The sequence below is a fragment of the Gobio gobio genome (assembly GCF_949357685.1).
Source record: "Gobio gobio genome assembly, chromosome: 20".
NCBI classification, from domain to species: Eukaryota; Metazoa; Chordata; class Actinopteri; order Cypriniformes; family Gobionidae; genus Gobio; species Gobio gobio.
Window position 1 is genome coordinate 47,335,117 of NC_137113.1, and position 21,163 is coordinate 47,356,279.

The 21,163-nt window shown below is 37.7% G+C and overlaps 2 protein-coding genes across 2 annotated transcripts; one reads left to right on the forward strand and one right to left on the reverse strand.

Moving 5' to 3' along the window:
* Positions 1 to 1,608: 1,608 nt before the first annotated feature.
* Positions 1,609 to 3,022, forward strand: med9 (mediator complex subunit 9). The gene is made up of 2 exons (XM_079801770.1): positions 1,609 to 1,696; positions 1,887 to 3,022. Exons 1-2 carry the CDS (start codon positions 1,620 to 1,622, stop codon positions 2,104 to 2,106), a joined length of 297 nt encoding a protein of 98 aa, XP_079657896.1. The 5' UTR covers positions 1,609 to 1,619; the 3' UTR covers positions 2,107 to 3,022.
* A 4,585-nt stretch (positions 3,023 to 7,607) lies between these two features.
* rasd1 (RAS, dexamethasone-induced 1) lies at positions 7,608 to 9,379 on the reverse strand. The gene is made up of 2 exons (XM_079845607.1): positions 9,037 to 9,379; positions 7,608 to 8,589 (listed from the first exon to the last, which is right to left on the reverse strand). The coding sequence occupies exons 1-2, from the start codon at positions 9,305 to 9,307 to the stop codon at positions 8,063 to 8,065; spliced, it is 798 nt and encodes a 265-aa protein (XP_079701733.1). The 5' UTR covers positions 9,308 to 9,379; the 3' UTR covers positions 7,608 to 8,062.
* Positions 9,380 to 21,163: the final 11,784 nt, after the last annotated feature.

The window sequence follows — 21,163 nt, forward strand, 5'->3', positions numbered from 1 at the left end:
AAAACATTACATTTCAAAGTGACACAGTGTGCAAAATCCATGAAAAGTGTCTCTACTGCTTATTGATATAAATTTGTGCTCTTTTGCCATTCCGGATTAAAGGAGGTCTTACGTTTCGGCATGTTAACGTTATATGACGTAGCCAGCATGTGGACGTGGAGGCTTGTGTACGCTTTTAACCAATGATATATCAGATATTTATTTGACACCGCTTTCAGCCAATCATTTGTTTGACCAGAGATCTTACGGCATTAGACGCTATGCTGATGCGTCCCAATAAAGATTCTAGAGCGGGATTTTTTAGGCCGATTCAGTGCAAATCCGGACGTATGGCCACCCTAACTGACATACAAATGATAGATATATGTTTTTATTAATTAACAAAAGACATTATGTTAGAATACATCATAAAAGTAATACATAGTTACTGGGGGGAGGGCTTAATGTAGATCTACATAAAGACATTGAAGAGTTCAATAATTGAAGATTCAATAAAGCTCCATTTCATTCTTTAATGATATAAAACAGGAAAACCTACATTTGTGAACATGGAATTTTGCCATTAAAAGAATACAGTTTATCTTATAGGGTGTGTTTGTCTCTACAGTTCTCCAAAAGACAAAGTAAACCTTACGAAAATCAATCATGGTTTTACTACACATAAAACCAAAAAACCATGGTTATTATAGTTAAACCATGGTAACCACAAATGAACCATGGTTTTGCAACTCTAACCATAGTTTAACCATGGTATTTGTGGTAGAACTGTGGTTATAAATGGTAATCAATTAGCCAAAAAAACATGGTTATTTGTACTACAATAAAACCATGGTTAATTTTCGTAAGGGAATACATGTTTCCAGAACAACATGAATTGACCAACAATGTTCCTAAAGGCACAAAAATGGGCAGTACCAAAATAAATAGACCACAGTTCCACGGCTACTGTCACAAAAAGTGCAATTATAATCAATATCACCTTTAAATTTTACAAAGTAATAATGTTTCACTTTGTAAACCCTATGTATGACACTTTGACGTTAGGGTGACCATATTTAGATGAGATACTCAAAGTTGTTTACTCAAAGATTCCTTAATTTAATTTCAGTACATTTAAAGTATGCCCCCTCTGTATGGATAGAGCATTGTTATATTAGGGCTAGGACAGGACTTGAAAACGTTTGGTCCTATGACGTTGTTTGTTTTGATTATAGCCTTTTTTCCCATACAATATAGTCTGTGAAACGATTCCAATGTGAGGGGAAAGACGCCATGTTTCTTTGAAATAACTCTCTTATTGATATAGATATATTTTATAAATAAAAACAGAGCCATATCCCTTACGAAAATTAACCATTGTTTTATTGTAGCAAAAATGTAGTTAACCATGTTTTTTTGGCTAGTTGATTACCATTCATATAACCATAGTTTTCCCACAAATACCATGGTTAAACTATGGTTAGAGTTGCAAAACCCTGGTTAATTTGTGGTTACCATGGTTTAACTATAATAACCATGTTTTTTTGGTTTTATTTGTAGTAAAACCATGGTTCATTTTAACGTTGTTTACATAGAGATGACGCGCGTTGATGACGTAGCAACCCCTTCGTAAAACAAACATGGCGACTACGGTACCGGTGGTAGAGGAGGTTGAGGATGATTCCTTTTTGCCCATTATTCACGACGTAATAAAATGGTAAGAAGTAAATATTCGTATGTGTCATGTTTCAAGGAAGAGAATGCTCACATCGCGAAGTTGGTTTCGTTCAAATTCAGGCATATCTCGGGATGTTCGTGTCGCTATCGAGACTCTGTAAACAACATCAGCGCATTTGTGTTTAGTGTCGCTCAGTATTAACCGCCTGTCTGCTTTCACCTGTCAATAGCATGGATAAGGAGAGTCCAGACGTACATCAGGAGCTGAACAAACTGAAGACGAAGATTCAGGAGGCTCGGGAGCAGATTTCGACCATGCCAGGGATCGACATGAGTCCAGCTCTTCAGGAGAACAAACTGCAGACTCTCAGAGAGCAGGTCCAGACCAAGAACCAGCTTCTGCAGAAATACAAGAGCCTGTGTATGTTTGACATCCCAAAACCTTCATGAGAGACTGTGAGAGGAGCAGAGGAAGCGGGAATGAAAACATGGACACTTGTTTACACCGATAGAGGCGCTGTTGCGTGTCATTTTTGTATATATTTTGTATTTACTTTAGCATTTGCAACACGTTTAGTGTTGGTGAATGGTTACTGTGTACTTTACCCTAGCTTGTGCATTAAATTCAGTGACTTCTTAAATTGTTTGTTGTATTTAATGAAACCATATTTACCTGAGACAATATTGAGGTCTTTAAGGCACAGTATGTAATTTTTGGTTTCATTCAAAACAAAGGCGTGTCTTGACTCTTGATTGGGCGGAGCTTTTATTCTGCCGCAAGCGCTTCTGCTTCTTCCACTCGTGTGTGTGTGTGTGTGTGTGTGTGTGTGTGTGTGTGTGTGTGTGTGTGTGTGTGTGTGTGTTTAACGCAGCGCTGTTTTATCCTATCCTCCTGGGACCCAGAAAAAAAGTGTTTTGAATTTTTAAGGATTTATTTTTTCATGGCATTACATTGTTTAGAGAATAAGAAACAAAAAAAAAACACATTTTTGGAAAGTGATATTTTAGTCAATGTTATATGTCCTCTGTAGTTGACACCAGGACTCAGTTGTTTTAAAAATAATTTTTTTTTTAAACAAACTTTGTTTAAATATGATTCTGAACTATGTTATGAAAGATATAACGGAATGCATTGATATACCATTTTACTGTATGCATTATGTGGGTAAAATGGCCATACTTGGATTTTCCCATTCAATACAATGCATCTATAAACTGCATCTAATTTGCATATTAATGTATTTTTGGTGAGCGAGATCATATGCGGTAAATCAACAACAGCAGACTAACTGTTGAGCTGGAGAACAATGGTGAGTTTCTGTCCATCAATGATCCAAACAGTGTCTAATAAAACACATCATATATTAAAGCGGCGCTAGTGTTGCCATGGTTACTACACAATGGAGATTAAAGCGGTTATGATGTCACTGATAGGTGACGCACACACACGTTCCGTGTCCTGGTTAAAATCACTGATTTCTCTGGATTTAAACATTCTTGGAAACATTTGGGATGTTGTGAGTATACAAGTCAACAAACTATATAACACTGTTCTAGAGGTTTTAGGTTATTTGAATCCAAAATTCTTACATATTGTGCCTTAAACAGAGTGAAATGACAAGCAATTTAGCTTGAACTTAAAGCTACACTGTGTGATATTTTCCCCCATCTAGTGGTGAAAAGGTATATGACCATCCAGTGAATTTTAGTTTCTGTTCCTCTCAATTCCGATTTCGTTTCAACTCCTACGGTGGCCGATTTAGTCCAAGATTAACATGGCTTCCAGTTCGACCTCGTCCACATTCGACACGGTGCCTGTGGGATATTCTGTGCGCAGTGGGATGGTTGGAACTCAACTGGCCTAATTATTCGGCTAGAAAGAACTGCAGCTAATCCAGAGTGAACTTTGATGATAGTAATGTTTATTCAGTCATCCAATTGCAAGGCATAAACAGGTTTGCGTGGATATGTACATAAATGTGGTTTCTGTGAGAGAACAAATAAGGATGGTAAATATACATACACAGTTAAGAACTGTATAACTATACTTATAAGTTACATTTGTATAATGTAACCGTAAACCAGAGCTTATTGTACCATATAGGCGCTAAATGCAGCTGCATTAAAAGGAGCGGAGCTGCCGCTGCTAACAAGCGGTGTCCGGTTACAAAAGTGTGTGCGGCGCTTTAACGTTAGCACTGCAGTGCGCTCTGTATAACAATTGTTAATATGCCGATCAGACCTGATACATATTTCCATCAACATACATTACAAGCAAATATTTTCTAAAAACGAATAAACATTGTTGATAACAAAATAACTGAATGATTATTCAAATAGGTGAGCATTACGCTATTGTATGTTGACACAAAAATAATTCTGAGGTGACATCAGCTGAATTACGCGATGACACACTCTGAAACACATCTACAATGACAATAACTATTATTACTTACGGAATTATTAATGCTCAGAAATACCACACAAGGAAAAACAGACTTTTGAGGAATAAACAAGCCAGGAAAACTCTGTATAACTGTTACTGGAGCTGCTGAGATGAAAGCTCTCTGCACATGCACCAGACAAGTCTGAACAAGTTGACGCGCACATGCGCGAGGCAGAGAATTTTGTACAGTGCCATCGAGTATTAAAACCGATTAAAACGCGAAATGCGAAGCTTGAATTTACGGGTATGTCCCTCTTTGGCTAATGTACTTTCAAGATGGAGGGGCAACATGGCGACCACCAGAGGTGGACAGTAACGAAGTACATTTACTTGAGTACTGTACTTAAGTACACTTTTTGAGTATCTGTACTTTACTGGAGTATTATTTTTTAGAGATACTTTTACTTTTACTTCACTACATTTGAAAGACAAATATCGTACTTTTTACTCCACTACATTTATATCAAGATCCTCAAAGTCAAAAGTCGTTTCTGTAGCAGCTTTGAAAGTCAGTGGATGATTTTTTTCTTCTTTAAAATGTTTTTTTTATTTTTCATTTATTTTTTTGCAGACAGCCTTTCAGTAATCACTCATGTAGGGTCATGTGAAGTTTCCTAAAAAATATTTGAACACTGATCAGTTTATAGCAAAATGGAAGAAGACGGTTCCTTGGCACAGTGTGTGCATCCATGGCCATACATGGCCAAAAGTGTGTTTCAGTTTTCTCAAAAGATTAAAGATTAGTTTAGTTGGCATATACTTGACGCATGTCTCATAAAATGTAAAAAAAATGTAAATGTCTGGGAGAAAGAGAAGAGTAAACAGTTGGGAGAATATTGGATGCATATCAGAGTATAGGATCCATGCATTCAGCCTTAAAGTAACAGCAGCTTTATAAAGAGAGTTGTAACTTTTACACAAGTATTGAAATCAGACATCCCAAGTCTCCCGGAAGTTCTGGCAGTCTCCCGCAAATTGATAGCGGCTCCCTGATGCCCGAAAATTAGTTAAAATCTCCCAGAATCTAGAGCGGGCACATGCGCACGTTAGAGAGGGAGGGGGAGCGAGAGACCTTGCGTGTGTGCCTCGAGAAGCGCATGTAAGACAGAGAGCATCCTGATTTCGGCAAATGACATTTCGCAGGTTGGGATGTCTGTGAAATGAGTTTAAGGTAGTCGTATGCTAGGATGTCGGATGGAGCATCACTGACTGGCTTAAACCACCGTGATGGCATAATGTGCATTTATACAACAATGCAACAATAATAAAATAATGCATTGACATACAAAAGAAAATGTACTTTTAATACTTAAGTACTTTTAAAAACAAATACTTCTGTACTTTTACTTAAGTAAAAATCTGTTTTTAGAACTTTCACTTGTAACGGAGTAATATTTGACCAGTAGTACTTTTACTTTTACTCAAGTAATGGAGTTGTGTACTTTGTCCACCTCTGGCGACCACCGTTAGATCCCATTACCTTATGTAGTTTCAATGGCATATTATAAACTTACGAGAATACTTTATTACTTGAAAGAAGTAAATATACATTAATGAGCACATATATTTTTGAAAGAACTAAGTGTTTTTAGCTAAGAATAGACTAAAAAAGTTACACAGTGTAGCTTTAACAAAAGGCAGCGTTTTCAGGTTATTCTGCATTTTTAAAGAATATATCTGGACTATTTATCCTCGATGGACTTGCAGCATGTAGATCAAATATTTAGTTATTGAGGCGTCATTTCAAACCATAACAGATTAGTAAATTACAAGCCGTGTTTTCTTATCACACATTTTCCATTTCAAAATTCTCTAAAAGACTCAAATTTCCAAACCTCTCTGTGGATTTCCAGACTATATTTAACATGAATAGTTCATACAGCATTATTTTCAGCTTTGTATTTGATGTATAGTACAACATACAGAGCACCTAAAATAAAAATACATAGACTTTTGCGTGCACATGAGAAACTTTTTTGTGCCCTCAAGAAACTATTGACGTGCACTGGAATTTTTAGCACGCTTGCGCATTACAATTTCTAGTTTCGTATATATTATAACCTATTTTCGATTTGCGTCACTGCTCGATCTATGAAGAAAACTAGAGCATGGATTCACACGAGTTTATCTATTTTCTCAAAATGTGGCTTTCGTTAGGGTTGTACATCTAATATCAAGGCCTAATGTCCAATTTAACACGGCGGAGAAACCATGACATGAAAAGGGCTGATGGCACAATACGGCTGTGTGCATTGTTCTATTTGCCAAGTTCAAGGGTCTATAAAAAATACTGGTACTGTGCAAAAGTGTTCAATATTTGGCTTTCATTAGGTTAGTACCTCTAAAATCAAGGACTAATTTCCAATTTAGCACATCCTCTGTGGCGGTGGAGAAACCAAGACATGAAAAGGGCTGATAGCACAATACGGCTGTGTGCATTGTTCTATTTGCCAAGTTCAAGGGTCTATAAAAAATATTGGTACTGTAAAAAAGTGTTCAAATTTTGTATTTCATTAGGGCAGAACTTCATATTTTAAGGCCTTATGTTTGCTTTGACGTATTTCTCTTTGGCGGTCAAGAAACTACACTGCAAAATGGCCTGATGGTGCAATAGGCTGCTCCGTGTGTATTGTCCTATATGCTAAGTTAAATCTCGTACGTACACCAAAGTCTGTATATGTTTTATATATATATATATATATATATATATATATATATATATATATATATATATATATATATATATATATATATATATATATATATATATATATATATATATATATATATTGCAAAGGTCCTGTAATACAGTGCTGAAAATATTGTGAGAAGAAACCCAAAATGCTTATAACCTGAATTTTTGCATAATGGAAAGTGCACCTTGAACAATCACTAAATAGCTACCATGAAAACATACTAATTATATGATAACTGAAATATTTTAATTAACTTAATAAACTAAATAGTCTGGAAATGTGAATATTTTTCCATACTCTGCTTTCTTTTTTCCAGACCTGGAAATTACTCATAGTATTGAAATTACTCAAATCAAATTCCATATTTTTACAAACTGGGAACCTTGTTATCAAGTGTGTGCACAACATAAAAACGTCAATAGTTTGAACATCCTAGAAGGTATTCTCTGATTAATCTGGAATATTTATCTTCAAGATGAGCTTTAGCTTTTTTATATATATACTCGGATACAATATTGGAGCCTCATTCCAAGCCATAATGGATTATTTTATTAATAGCTGTGTTTGTTTGCACTAATGAGGATTGTTTGAGATATTATTCTGCAGTTTTGGAGCTTTCAGATAGAAGATATGTGTTTTAATGAACTCCGAGATGCCTTATTCCAAGCCATAATACATAAATTGGATGGAAGCCATTTTGCTTGACGTCAAGTTTGAGTGGAAGGTATTTAGACTATATTAGATTTAGCTTGCTAATTTGCAAGAACATAAATAAATGTCTTCGGAAAGTGACAAGGAAACATATTCTTGACAAAAGCTTTTATTTCAGTTTCCCAACGTGTTCAACAGTGACATAGAAGAATAAATATACATTCATTGACAATAAAAAATTGTTCAAAATGCAATAAAACATTCAAGTTGATTTCTTCGTGATAAAGTTTAACCAAAAAAAATGTAAACAGCTGACATTGCAACTCCCCTCAGCACCCAAAAAAGGCAGATGTTCTAACAAAAGCACATTTTTTAAGCATGGAGTTGATACTTGTAAGCCACATCACAGAGCGCTCAGACTGAACAGAACAAAGTCGCTATTCTGTACAGGAGACCTCGCGAGCTTTACATGCGCGTCCACGTCGCGAGGTGAGAGCTCAAGCCGATGACTTTTACCGCCGGCGCGACCGCGACCCTTTCGGAGTCACCGGGATAGGCACAACAACCGTGTGCATCTCATAATGACCGCAGCTGTGCTTTCAACGGCGCGGTTTTAGCTAATGCTGCACCTCTCTTTGTCCTTGGTCTGTCCGCCCGCTATCGTCTTCTCTTTGATATACATCAAGTCACTGTGAACGCTCGGGCGGCGCGCGAAAGGCGCCACGATGCCGTACGCGTCGCCGTCCTTGACTTTCTTGTTTCGAAAAGACTTTTTGTGCAGAATGTCACAGTACTGCACGGAAACCTTGCGGTGAAGGTCCGGGCTCATCTCGTTGGGGAGTTTGGCTAGAGTAAAGAGTCTCTGGAACATCTGATCGACGTTCGTGTTCCTCTTGGCGGAGATCTCGAAGTACGCGCACTGCTCGTCCCCGGCGATCAGCTGTTCGATCTCCTCGCGCTGAACCTCGCGGTAGAACTCGCGGTCGCCCTTGTTCCCGCAGATCACCAGAGGCACGTCCACGTTCTCTTTGGTCTTGTTTTTAAGGCAGGATTTGGTCTCGTAGATCTGCTGTTTCAGCCGCTGCACCTCGTGAAATGACTCGCGGTTGTCCAGACTGAACACCAGGATGAAAACATCACCTGCGGACAAAAGAATGGGGAGAACGATTAGACTACTAATACAGCAAAAATAGAGCTTCTTGATGGTTCCATGAAGAACTTTTAAAAGCATTATTTATAGTGAGAAAAGGTTACACTTTTAAAAAAGCTGGGTTTTGGGTCAAACATGGACCAACTGAACACTTCAACCGACGGTTAGGTTTGTCCGTTGGTTTAAATTTAAAAAAATTCAAATCTTAAACCCAACGGTTAGGTTTGTCCATATTTGATCCAACCGTTGGTTTAAAAATTCAAATTTTAAACCCAACGGTCAGTCCGTATTTGACCGTTGAAACAACCCAGTATTTTATTGTGTTCCTCACACTAAGAAAAGGGTTATTTTTTAAAGAATTGTTCACTGAAAGGTGAACCAAAAATGCTGCTTCTATGGCACGGCTGCAAGCGAAAATAGTTTGATAAGATATTTACCTGTCAGAATAGACAGTCTCCTCATAGCTGGGAACGGATGATTCCCTGAAGTATCCAAAATGTCCAGCTGATACACATCTCCTTTGATGCTGTAGAGTTTCCTGTGAAAGTCCTCAATGGTCGGCGTGTACTGCTCCTCAAAGCGTCCGTTCAAAAAGCGGGACACTATCGCCGTCTTGCCAACTTTGGTGGATCCGAGAATGACCATCCTGTAGCAGTTTTTCGCGGGGATGTCAAACTCGTTCTCTGAGGGACTCATTTTCTTGATCATGATTTTTTGCGTGTGTGGTCTTGAGCCGGAGTAATAAAGAATAACTGGTTGTTTCTTGGTTTGCAGCGGCTGCTTTCTGAATCTTCTAACGGCGAGGAGCGGCTATTTAAACGCGCTCGCGCTCCTCCTCCTCCCGTGCGCGTCACCGCGGGACAGTGCAACAGGTGCTGACTGACTGATGCGTCAGTTTGTGCGGATCAGTGCTTTCTGGTGCAGCTAATACCAGGAACATTTACTGAGAGGAAAAGTACTTTCACGTCGTGTATCAAGTTCCATATTAAAACAAAACTAAACAATACAATATGTCATTTAACTGTACAGTATTGTCATGTAACTGTCAGTATGCATAGACATAAATGTACTGTAAAATATTAAAATTATGCTTTTATTTCATAGGTATATTTGTACTGCACAATATTGGTAATATATATATTTTAAACTATTTATTATTTTATTGTTTAAAAAAATTAAAAATAGTCTTATAACTTCACAGAATTCCCTGCTGCAGGAACCACCACATTTGCTTATATTTCTTTTTATTGCTTATGTAAACAGTTGAGTGTTTCATGCTAATGTTTATGTTATTTAGTCCATGCCTCGGATGGTGTTTAGTGTTATTATTGGCCACAATACCGGATAGATCACGTAACTTTTCATTGCACCAGTTATCACTACATTTCACAGTAAGTGAGATTTAATAGCTCAGATATTTGTTTACTAACATTAGAATTCATTGAAATATAAGAGAGGGCTGTAAAATTGTGGCATTTTGGCACGTCCTGCTTTTTTTATCCTCTTAAATACAACAGACATTGTCTAATCGACTCATTTAAACCTTTAAAGTGCACGTGTTTTTGGTTTATTAATGTTTAAACTTGATCACACATTTGGGAACGGGAATATACGCGTTAACGGCTCATGAACATGAGGATTGAAATGAGTTTGATACGATCCTTACAAAATAATACTGCAGTTTTACTTCAATGTAGCCTACTGCAGTTATTTTTTGTAAGGGGAGAGTGACGAGTAGAATAAATAAAAAATAAAAAAGGGTGAATTTGATATGCTCCAGTGGTTCATGTTTTCATTTACAGTCTGTTTAATACAGAAGCGCGTGACCGCGCATCGCCACGCCGCGGCGCAAGTGTTGATCTGAGCAACCGCAGCACGACGCTTTTATACCGGCGCGCTCTGGAACGCTTGATTCTGATTGGCTGACAGACGTTTAAGGGCGTTGATTATCTGTTTTTTCTTATTCTCCAGGTCTTGACCGCATTATAGTTTCACATCGTGTCAGTTGTTTCAAAAAGCCAGCAAATCTATCACAGCAAAGGAGGCAGAAAAATGACAAATTTCAAGGCAAAATGAACAAAATAGTCCTCATTTCAATGGCTATCTGTGGAAAGCTCTTTCTCTCATGATAAATCAATAAAACACATTTAAAGCGTTTGTCAGTAGTGAAGCAGGTTTCTTTGAATATGTGGTTTTAGTCATTTCATCGCTCTCTCTCTCTCTCTCTCTCTCTCTCTCTCTCTCTCTCTCTCTCTCTCTCTCTCTCTCTCTCTCTCTCTCTCTCTCTCTCTCTCTCTCTCTCTCTCTCTCTCTCTCTCTCTCTCTCTCTCTCTCTCTCTCTCTCTCTCTCTCTCTCTCTCTCTCTCTCTCCTACCGGAGACATGACCGTGGGCTGTTTCTAAGCAAGATAAAACTAGTTCACACATAAATTATGTTGTATTAGCCAATGTAGATTATCACAAACTGCAGCCAATCAGCAAACATGAAGCGTTCAAATATTTGTTTTCCCCCAACGGAAAACAATAACACGAATAAAACATATGGTTTTCTTATTGTCTGAATGCTTGTTTTCACTGGAAGTTCGGCAGCTACACTATAAAGCTGACAGAAACACTGAAGTAAACAGTCGTTAAATTCCCGCCAAATGTACTGCGGTCATGTTTAAAAAAATAAGCGTGATTTAAAAATTTAAAAAAAATATTGCACAAAATGAATAGAAAAATAATGCAAATATTATTATAAGCGTGAATAAAAAATTTAAAGCGTATATAAAAAAATAACGAGCATCAAAACTTTAAACACATTAAAAATATATGGCACAAAACTTAAACTTATGTAATGGCTTCCTTTTGTGCAACACAAATTTTGATTCATGCTCTTTATTTTTTATATGAATTTTAAATTTTTTCATTCATGCTTATAACAATAATATTTGCATTCTTTTTTTCATTTTGTGCAATATACTTCACAAGTGTTTTTTAATTTTGAAATCACGCTTATTTTTTGATACATGACAGCGGTACACTGAAAAAACAGGAAAACACATGTTGTCCAATTTACTTAATCGTATTATTTGTGATCTACGCAACAAATTTGTGTTTCTCTTCTAAACATGATTTAATTGCTTTCGATTAATGTAATTCTCTAAAATGTGCAATCTACTAGATTCAATTATTTGGGGTGAATGTGAACCACATTGACGACTAGAGTAAAATTGTGGAATTGTGTAAAATGTTGGAATTATTCTAACCATTATATTATTATTCACAATTATTATTATTATACAATTATTCTTCACCATAGTGGAGAAGAGCGGAGCGATTGCTTAGGCTGTGGACGGACTCAGCACATGTCATTAAAGAGCATTTCACACTTAACACATGATGTGCTATTGCTGGCAAATATAATGAATGCTAAGAGTACTGTGTTATAGATCAATCAAGTGACAACAAAAAAATACAAAAATAAACACGTGTTTTGAATAAAGAGACAGGGTCTCAAGCCCCCGTGTGCACCACTGTTGTTAAGGAGCCATATTAAATCATTGTGAGTACTCAATTCGGTTACTTAAAAATTACTTAATTCCATTATGTTGAAATTATGTGAACAAATTATGTTTGTTTAACTTAATTGAATCATGTGGAACCGATGTACATGATTAAATTTTCAGTGTACATTTGGCAAGAATTTAATAGCATAGACTCTAGTCCAGTGGTTTTTCAAACTTTTTTTAAGAGCGACCCTCTTTTCTTTGTTGTTGTTGCGACCCATAGGCCTACAACCGTTTACATTCAAACAAGTCAAGCCAAGCATAAGAATACTGTATACAATAGGCCATTTGACTGAATTCTCCATTAAACCAATAGATGGCACAAAAATTCAGCTCGCACTTTTCCACACAATCGTTAATGCATTCACCATGCAAAGTTGATTTTGCACTAATTTAATAGCTAGGCCTATATATGGGATGCTAATTAACTGGTTAACCCACAAGGATTTTAACCAATTAATCGTTTGATTGAAAAAAAAAACCCAAGTAAGTCGCATTTGATTGCATTCAGAAATAATACCGGTAAATAAAGCGAAATGTTATAATGTACTACAAACATTATAAACTCTACAAACATAGCTATAGGCAGTGTTGGGCGTAACGCATTACAAGTAACTTGAGTTACGTAATAATATTACTTTTTCCAAGTAACTAGTAAAGTAACGCATTACTTTTCAAATTTACAACAAAATATCTGAGTTACTTTTTCACATTAATTTGACTGACAGCTCTCCTGCCCCCATGTGGAGAAACATAAGAGCAGAGGCGTGTGTGTGTGTGTGTGTGTGTGTGTGTGTGTGTACATGAGGGTTATTGTAGTTCTAGACTAAATGTGAGCATTTATTCATCTCACTTGCACAATAAAGATTCTGTTCTCCTCAAAATGAATAAAATCAGTCAAATGCAAAATCAGAGTACTATGCAAACCTCCAATAATTAAATGTTAAATAAAACAACTGTTTTTATGCATAATCTACCTTTATATTTAATTTACCAATGTCTTGCTGCTGACCTTTGATGATGAAAATTACTAGATTTTTTGTTTTTATTGGTCAAACTTTTTTCTCCTGCATCCTCTTCTCCATTATCCAGAGCTGCGCCCTCTACTGTTCATGCGGGAATCTGCATTTTTGCCTCAGCCTGGGGATTATTATTTCAATTTTGATATGAAGAGGTCTTTACCGTTGCACAAAAATATAATTTTTTTGTTATAAAAAACAAAACAAAAACAAGCCCAGCCCAGGTAAGAAAAAGTAACGCAAAAGTAACGTAACGCATTACTTTTCTTAAAAAGTAACTATGTAACTCAATTAGTTACTTTTTAAAGGATAACGCAATATTGTAATGCATTACTTTTCAAAGTAACTTTCCCCAACACTGGCTATAGGTTATTTTAGTCCCCCTCACTCCACAACAAATTAAGAATATGGTGTGGCTCCTTTAAGAGCTCCCTGTTGAATGCGCAAAAACGAGCTTGGAAACACCACAGCGGCGGAGCTCGCGCTGAATGGCACGAATTGTAGGCTACTACTCACTATTTAAACTGAGCTGTGTAACTTTTTACTATTTATGTTGATAATGAACAGGCTGCTGCAATGTCATGTTTGCAATGCTGGAATAAGCATATGTTGTGTGTGTGTGCGCGTAATAGGGCTTTCACACAGAATGCAGAAGCCTTAAAGGGTTAGTTCACCCAAAAATGTAAATTCTGTCATTAATTCCTCACCCTCATGTCGTGCGACACCCGTCAGATCTCCGTTCATCTTCAGACACAAATGAAGATATTTTAGTGTAAAGCTGATGCTCTGAAAGGCCTCCATTGGCTCAATGCACTTTACACTCTCAAGACCCTTAAAAGACACTAAAGACGTCGTTACAAAGTCCATCTCACTACAGCGGTTCTACAATAACTTTATGAAGACGAGAATAGTTTTTGTGCGCAAAAACCCCCTAAATAACGACTTATATAGTGATGACGATTTCAAAACACAGTATCATGAAGCTTCGAAGCGTTATGAATCAGTGAGTCGAATCATGATTCGGATCGCCAAACTGCTGAAATTTGGCGATCCAAACTGCTGAATCGACTCACTGATTCATAACGCTTCAAACTACTGAATCGACTCACTGATTCATAACGCTCCAAACTGCTGAATCGACCCACTGATTCATAACTCTCCAAACTGCTGAATCGACTCACTGATTCATAACGCTCCAAACTGCTGAATCGACTCACTGATTCATAACGCTCTGAACCGCTGAATCGACTCACTGATTCATAACGCTCTGAACCGCTGAATCGACTCACTGATTCATAATGCTCCAAACTGCTGAATCGACTCACTGATTCATAACGCTTCGAAGCTTCATGATGGCGTGTTTTGAAATCGTCATCACTATATAAGTCGTTATTTAGGGTTTTTTTGCGCACAAAAACTATTCTCGCCGATTCATAAAGTTATTGTAGAGCCACTGTAGTGAGATGGACTTTGTAACTTTAGTCTTTAGTGTCTTTTAAGGGTCTTGAGAGTGTAAAGTGCATTGAGCCAATGGAGGCCTTTCAGAGCATCAGATTTACACTAAAATATCTTCATTTGTGTCTGAAGATGAACGGAGGTCTGACGGGTGTCCAACCACATGAGGCTCAGTCATTAATGACAGAATTTTCATTTTTGGGTGAACTAACCCTTTAAAGTGTTTCATAATTAAGGGCGTGGCCACTTTGAGTGACAGGTGGATAGCCGTTTGTCTGCTGTCTGTTAGTCATCGCGTCACTTCAGCTCCGCCCACGTCCCGCCTCTTTGCCCATTTTCTATTATCCGGGAGTGACTTGCGATGACAAGATGGCGACGGCCGGCTCGACCCGACTTTACGCTTCAAAACTGCTCTTCAGAATCCTATAGGTGATTTTACAGTCTATGGGTAAAACCCACGCCATCGTTACTGTTCATATCACTGTGTGTCACTGAGATTCATATATGATAATGAGCGTTTGCTTTCCGAACCAATCACAACACACTGGGTAATCTGACCAATCAGAGCAGGCTTGTGGAAAGGCGGGGTTTAGACAGACTGAGAAAAGAGCAGATGCTGCAGTGTGTATTATGAGAAAAGTAAAGTGTTTTTGACCTTGGATGCATGTAAACCTGTTATAGGAGAACTATTGTGTTACCGGAGCCAAATGTTTGCGCATTTAAAGCATTGATTTTAATGGACAATGTCCACTCAAAGCCATGGCCCTGTCCTCAGACAGCCACAGGTCACAGATTAAAGAGATTATCATTAAGAGCACTATACAAACTAGCAAAGAAGTCTCAAGGTAAAGGACTGTAGGTATAGAGCAACTGAAAAAGCAGGAGATTATAATGAGGAGTGACGAAAACGCACACAGCTTCGGCTCATTACAGGAGGGAAACGAAAGAGCGTCATCGATTCCATCGCCCTCAAAGATGTGACCTTAAACAGCAGAGAAAGCCAATGAAGAAGGGCATTAAATGAGAGAGAAAGTGAGAAAAAACCTGTGTAAAGAAAACCCCTATAAACCAACACACTTTCTGGATGAGCACGATGAGACCCGAGCGATAATGACCTTTACGCCCGAGAGAATCTGATTATATTTCTATGCAACTCGACATTCAAATGTTGCGTCCAAACGCCGGTGGAGTGCAGCACTTCTCATTCCCATCCCAGGGTTTATATGCTGTGTTTCCTATTCAAGAATGAAGCTAAAGTTTAAGGGCTTTGTGTATAGATTAAGGTCATTTTTGAGCTTTTTATCTGGGATTGTTCACCCAAAAACGAACATTTTAATCATTTACTTACCCTCATACCGTCCAATTGGACAACACAAAACACAAAAGGAACTTGAGCAGCAAACCCTCATATGAGAATGATTTTGTGAAGACTGGAGTAATCACAGGAATACATTACACCGATCAGGCATAACATTATGACCACTGAGTTTGAGGCGTTGACTTGGCCTCCAAATTCCCCAGATCTCAATCCAATCGAGCATCTGTGGGATGAGCTGAACAAACAAGCCTGATCCATGGAGGCCCCGCCTCGCAACTTACAGGACTTAAAGGATCTGCTGCTAACATCTTGGTGCCAGATACCACAGCACACCTTCTAGTGGAGTCCATGCCTCGACGGGTCAGGGAGATCAACACAATATTAGGTCATAATGTTGTGCCTGATCGGTGTATATTCACATTAGAAAACAATGCAGCCTGGAGACTAAAGATATAAAAACATACAATTATGAGGTAATGAACGGTAGAAAAAGTCAAAGACGTCATCTGAAATCAACCTAAAACCACCTTTAAATTAATGCACATCATTTCTGAGTATTATTATATTGTCAAACTATCGTGTTATAGACAAAAATGGGTCAAGTGTTTCAGAGTTAATGGTCTTAAATACATTGCAATTGAGTTTAAAATGGCTTTCCCCTTGGAGTTTGACTTTATAAGTGGTCTGATTAAAGCTAAACGACTAATTAAACGAGTAAGAGCCTGTGAGCGGCGGCTCTTATTCCACCACGATCAAACATCATGAGCCGAGCTCTGACATTTATAATGACCCTGAGAGGATTGTTAGCTTCTATGGATTTATGTATGTATGTCAGCGTTTGTGTAATTTAATACATAAGAGTTTATTAGAGGACGAGGGCAAAGATGAATGAAAGAAAGTGACAGAGAAAAGAAAGTCATATAACTGGCCTTCCTGTCTATTTAACAGTCTAAAGAAAGAGACTTCCTGTACATCAGCTATTGAACTTGTAGTGTACTTTAACTCTTAAAGGGCCGGCTGATTTTAACTGTAGTGAGTGTGTAGTGTCGCTGTTTGAGCATAAACAACATCTGCAAAGTTATTTGCATTTAAAGGGACACACACAAAATCGGCGCGATTTTGCTCACCCTCAAAAAAAATGACAATTTGAACATGTTATAAAAATGATCTGTGGGGTATTTTGAGCTGAAACTTCACATACACACTCTGAGGACATCAGACCCCTTTAAAGTTATATTTAAAAAAACAGTACTTGAAGATAAATATAATATTAAAGAAATAAAAGGCGTCTTATGTACATAGTTAAAAGTTTAACTTTAAAGTATTTTAAATCATTGTTTAATAATGCGTTAAATAAGTACATTGATGTTGATGTGACACACTGAAGCACAAAAGTACTCGATTATACTTTTAACTGTAGTTTATTTGATATTAATGTTTTAAATAGCCTACCAAATCACAACAATTTCAAAATGTGTCATTACAAATATATTTAAATACATGACACACACGTTTCAACAGAAATATCATTAAAGTGTATTCTTGAATGTTTGTCAGTCCATTCAGCAGCAAAATTTAAAGGTGCAGTGTGTAAGTTTTAGCGACATCTAGTGGTGAGGTTGTGAATTGCACTCACTCACCCCTCCCTTTCGAAGCACATAGAGAAGCTACGGTGGCCCACACAGGACAAAGATGTCATCGCCTGAGACAGCTAAGCTCTGTAGAGAAGTTTGTCCCTTTAGGGCTACCGTAGAAACATGGAGGCACAAAATGGCGGCTTCACTGTGCCCGCGGTGTGTGTAGATAAAAACATAGCGGTTCATTATGTAAGGTCTTTATACTCCACTGAAAACATAGTTCTGTATATTATACTGCATTTCTGTCATTAGATCCTCATAAATACTACACACTGCACCTTTAAAGTGCCACGATTATGTTTTGTGTAATGTGTAATATAGCGGTTTATGAATGTAAAAGTCCTGAAAACAAAATAATAAATGGAGTTATTGTCTCCTAATAGAAAGAAGCGATTCTGAACGGAGAAGTTTGTCCCTTTAGGGCTACCGTAGAAATGGCACAAAATGGCGTCTTCACTGTAAGGGGACCTGTGGTGTGTGTAGATAAAAACGGCTCATTCTAAGGTAATAAAAACATAACGGTCTTTATACTCCACTGAAAACATAGTTATGTATATTAGTAGATCCTCATAAATACTACACACTGCACCTTTAACCATATTTCAAAGACAATATATTATGAAATTGCATATACAGGTGTGGGGGAATTGAGCGTCTGAAAAACATTGCATTCGGTTCACACTTAAGTATATTATTTTAAAGTAAACAAGTCTTTTTAAAGTTTGCTAAAGTGTAGTTGTTTTTCACAAGGGTATAAAACAAGTCAGACGTGGATGAAGGTTATTATATAATAATTCTGTGAGTTGCTCATTAAAATTATTCAAACTACGCAAGTTAGTTTTTGACCGATTCATCTTAAGATTGTCAAATTTTAAATGTCTTGCAAGTGTCAAGATAATGTTTTGGGTGTTGTTTCGCAGTGTCTGGCCATTGAAACTCTTTGCAATGACTAAAAGTTCACAACTGGGGTGAAATATGATTGATTTTGAGCAGCACAGGAAACTCTATGCTGGACATCAAAGGTCAAATATTATAGTATACATCAGGGAAAAGGCACTGGAACAGAGGAAGAGTTAATACAGCTAAAGAAGAAACAAAGCAGAAAATTGGATGCATTTCTATTCCTCAAGCTAAACCAATCGAGTTCAGAAAAAGATCCAAAAACAAGCCGTGAGCCATACGCAGAGAAACCCCGATAACAATAACAGTAAATATTATTGCATGCTAATGGATATACTACACTGATCTCTCTTTTTCTCCACATTGCATATAACAAGAAATTCAGAATGCGGATCAAATAAATGGATTGATTACTTTGTTTTGAAAACACCGTCTGATCTGGAGCCTGTGTTATGTAATATTTTCTTAGAGAGATTGTCAAGCAGAGATATGACGTCTGAGCGATTGATTCGACTGTTATCATGCTGACGACATCAAATACTAGACGGCTCATGGGATCCTTTAAGGCCAAAAGCAACCACAAAATCTGCTCTTAAGTAACAGTCGACCATTGGCCTGGTCAAGGGGTCAAACGGCTAGCCCCTGAGGTTGCACTTTATTTCGATGGTCCACTTTAGTCAGTCTATATGTCAGCTAACTCTCAGTAGACTGGGTTAGGAGAATAAGTTGATATGTTCAATTCAATTCAATTCAAATTTATTTGTATAGCGCTTTCACAATACACATTGTTTCAAAGCAGCTTTACAGAAAGTGCATTTCATAAATGTACATTGAAAAATGTTAGAAAAAGTTAATCAATCATGTATTAATTTAGGCCATAACAACGCAGGCATCGAGTCGTCTCTTCACAGGTGTTGGGGCATCTGAAGTCTCCATGAGAGGCTGGAGCTGACGAACTATTTACCTCGGGACTAGTGTCCCGAAATAACAACAGAAAAGCAGATGGGAAATAATTAGCATAGCTGCTGTTCAGAATATTAAAGGGTTAGTTCACCCAAAAATGAAAATTCTGTCATTAATTCCTCACCCTCGTGTCGTTGGACACCCGTCAGACCTCCGTTCATCTTCAGACACAAATGAAGATATTTTAGTGTAAAGCTGATGCTGAGAAAGGCTTCAGATTGGCCTCCATTGGCATTCAGTACATTTACACTCACAAGACCCATAAAAGGCACTTAAACGTCATTACAAAGTCCATCTCACCACAGCGACTCTACAATCATTTTACGATGTGACGACAACAGTTTTTGTGCGCAAAAAAAAATCCAGCTTGTTCTTGTCTTCCGTGTGTGTCTCCACGACGCATGCGCGAGAATATGACGCAGATCCGCCGTTTGGGAATCCATGAAATGCACACTTTAGCCCGATTTTGAGAACTACACCGAGACCTAAAGCACGATCAATGTAGAATTCAACAGCTGAGATACGCGCGTCTTCCTCTGCTTGTAAACAAATCTCTTCTGGGTCATGTGTCCGAACGCCGGATCTGCGTCATATTCTCACGCATGCGTCGTGGAGACACACACGGAAGACAAGAACAAGTTGGATTTTTTTTTGAAAATTTTTTTTTTCAAAAACTGTTGTCGTCACATCGTAAAATGATTGTAGAGTCACTGTGGTGAGATGGACTTTGTAACGTCGTTTTAAGTGCCTTTTATGGGTCTTGTGAGTGTAAATGTACTGAATGGCAATGGAGGCCTATCTGAAGCCTTTCTCAGCATCAGCTTTACACTAAAATATCTTCATTTGTGTCTGAAGATGAACGGAGGTCTGACGGGTGTCCAACCACATGAGGGTGAGGAATTAATGACAGAAATTTCATTTTTGGGTGAACTAACCCTTTAATGCTTTTGATCCGATTTAACTGTAGTATAAAAGGTAATTATAATGTGAATGCTTGGCTAAAGAGATGCGTCTTTAATCTAGTTTTAAACTGGGACAGCGAGTCTGAACCTCGAACAATATCAGGAAGACTATTCCAGAGTTTCGGAGCAAAATGTGAAAATGCCCTCCCTCCTTTAGTGGACTTAGATATCCTAGGAATGACCAGAAGCCTCGAGTTTAGTGATCTTAAAGAGCGCGATGGATTGTAGGGCGATAGAAGATCCGTTAAATACACTGGAGCTAAACCATTTAGGGCTTTATAGGTCAGTAGCAATACTTTGTAATTGATACGGAACTTAATAGGTAACCAGTGTAGGGATGATAAAATTTGGTGTTATATGATCATATTTTCTTGACCTAGTAAGAACTCTAGCAGCTGCGTTTTGGACTAACTGTAGCTTGTTTATTGATGATGCAGGACAACCAGCTAATAAAGCATTACAGTAATCTAGTCTCGAGGTCATGAATGCATGAACTAACTTTTCTGCATCAGAGATAGATAGCATGTTGCGTAGCTTAGCAATGTTTCTAAGGTGGAAAAATGCCGTTCTTGTAACATATGAAATATGATTTTCGAAAGACAAGTTGCGGTCTAATATAACACCCAGATCTTTCACTGTAGTGGATAAAGTGACAGGACATCCTTCCAAGGTAAAGTTGTATTGTGAGAGGTTTTGAGGGCAGTTTTTTGGACCAATAAGTAATACAGTAAAACAGTTTTATCTGAATTTAATAGCAGAA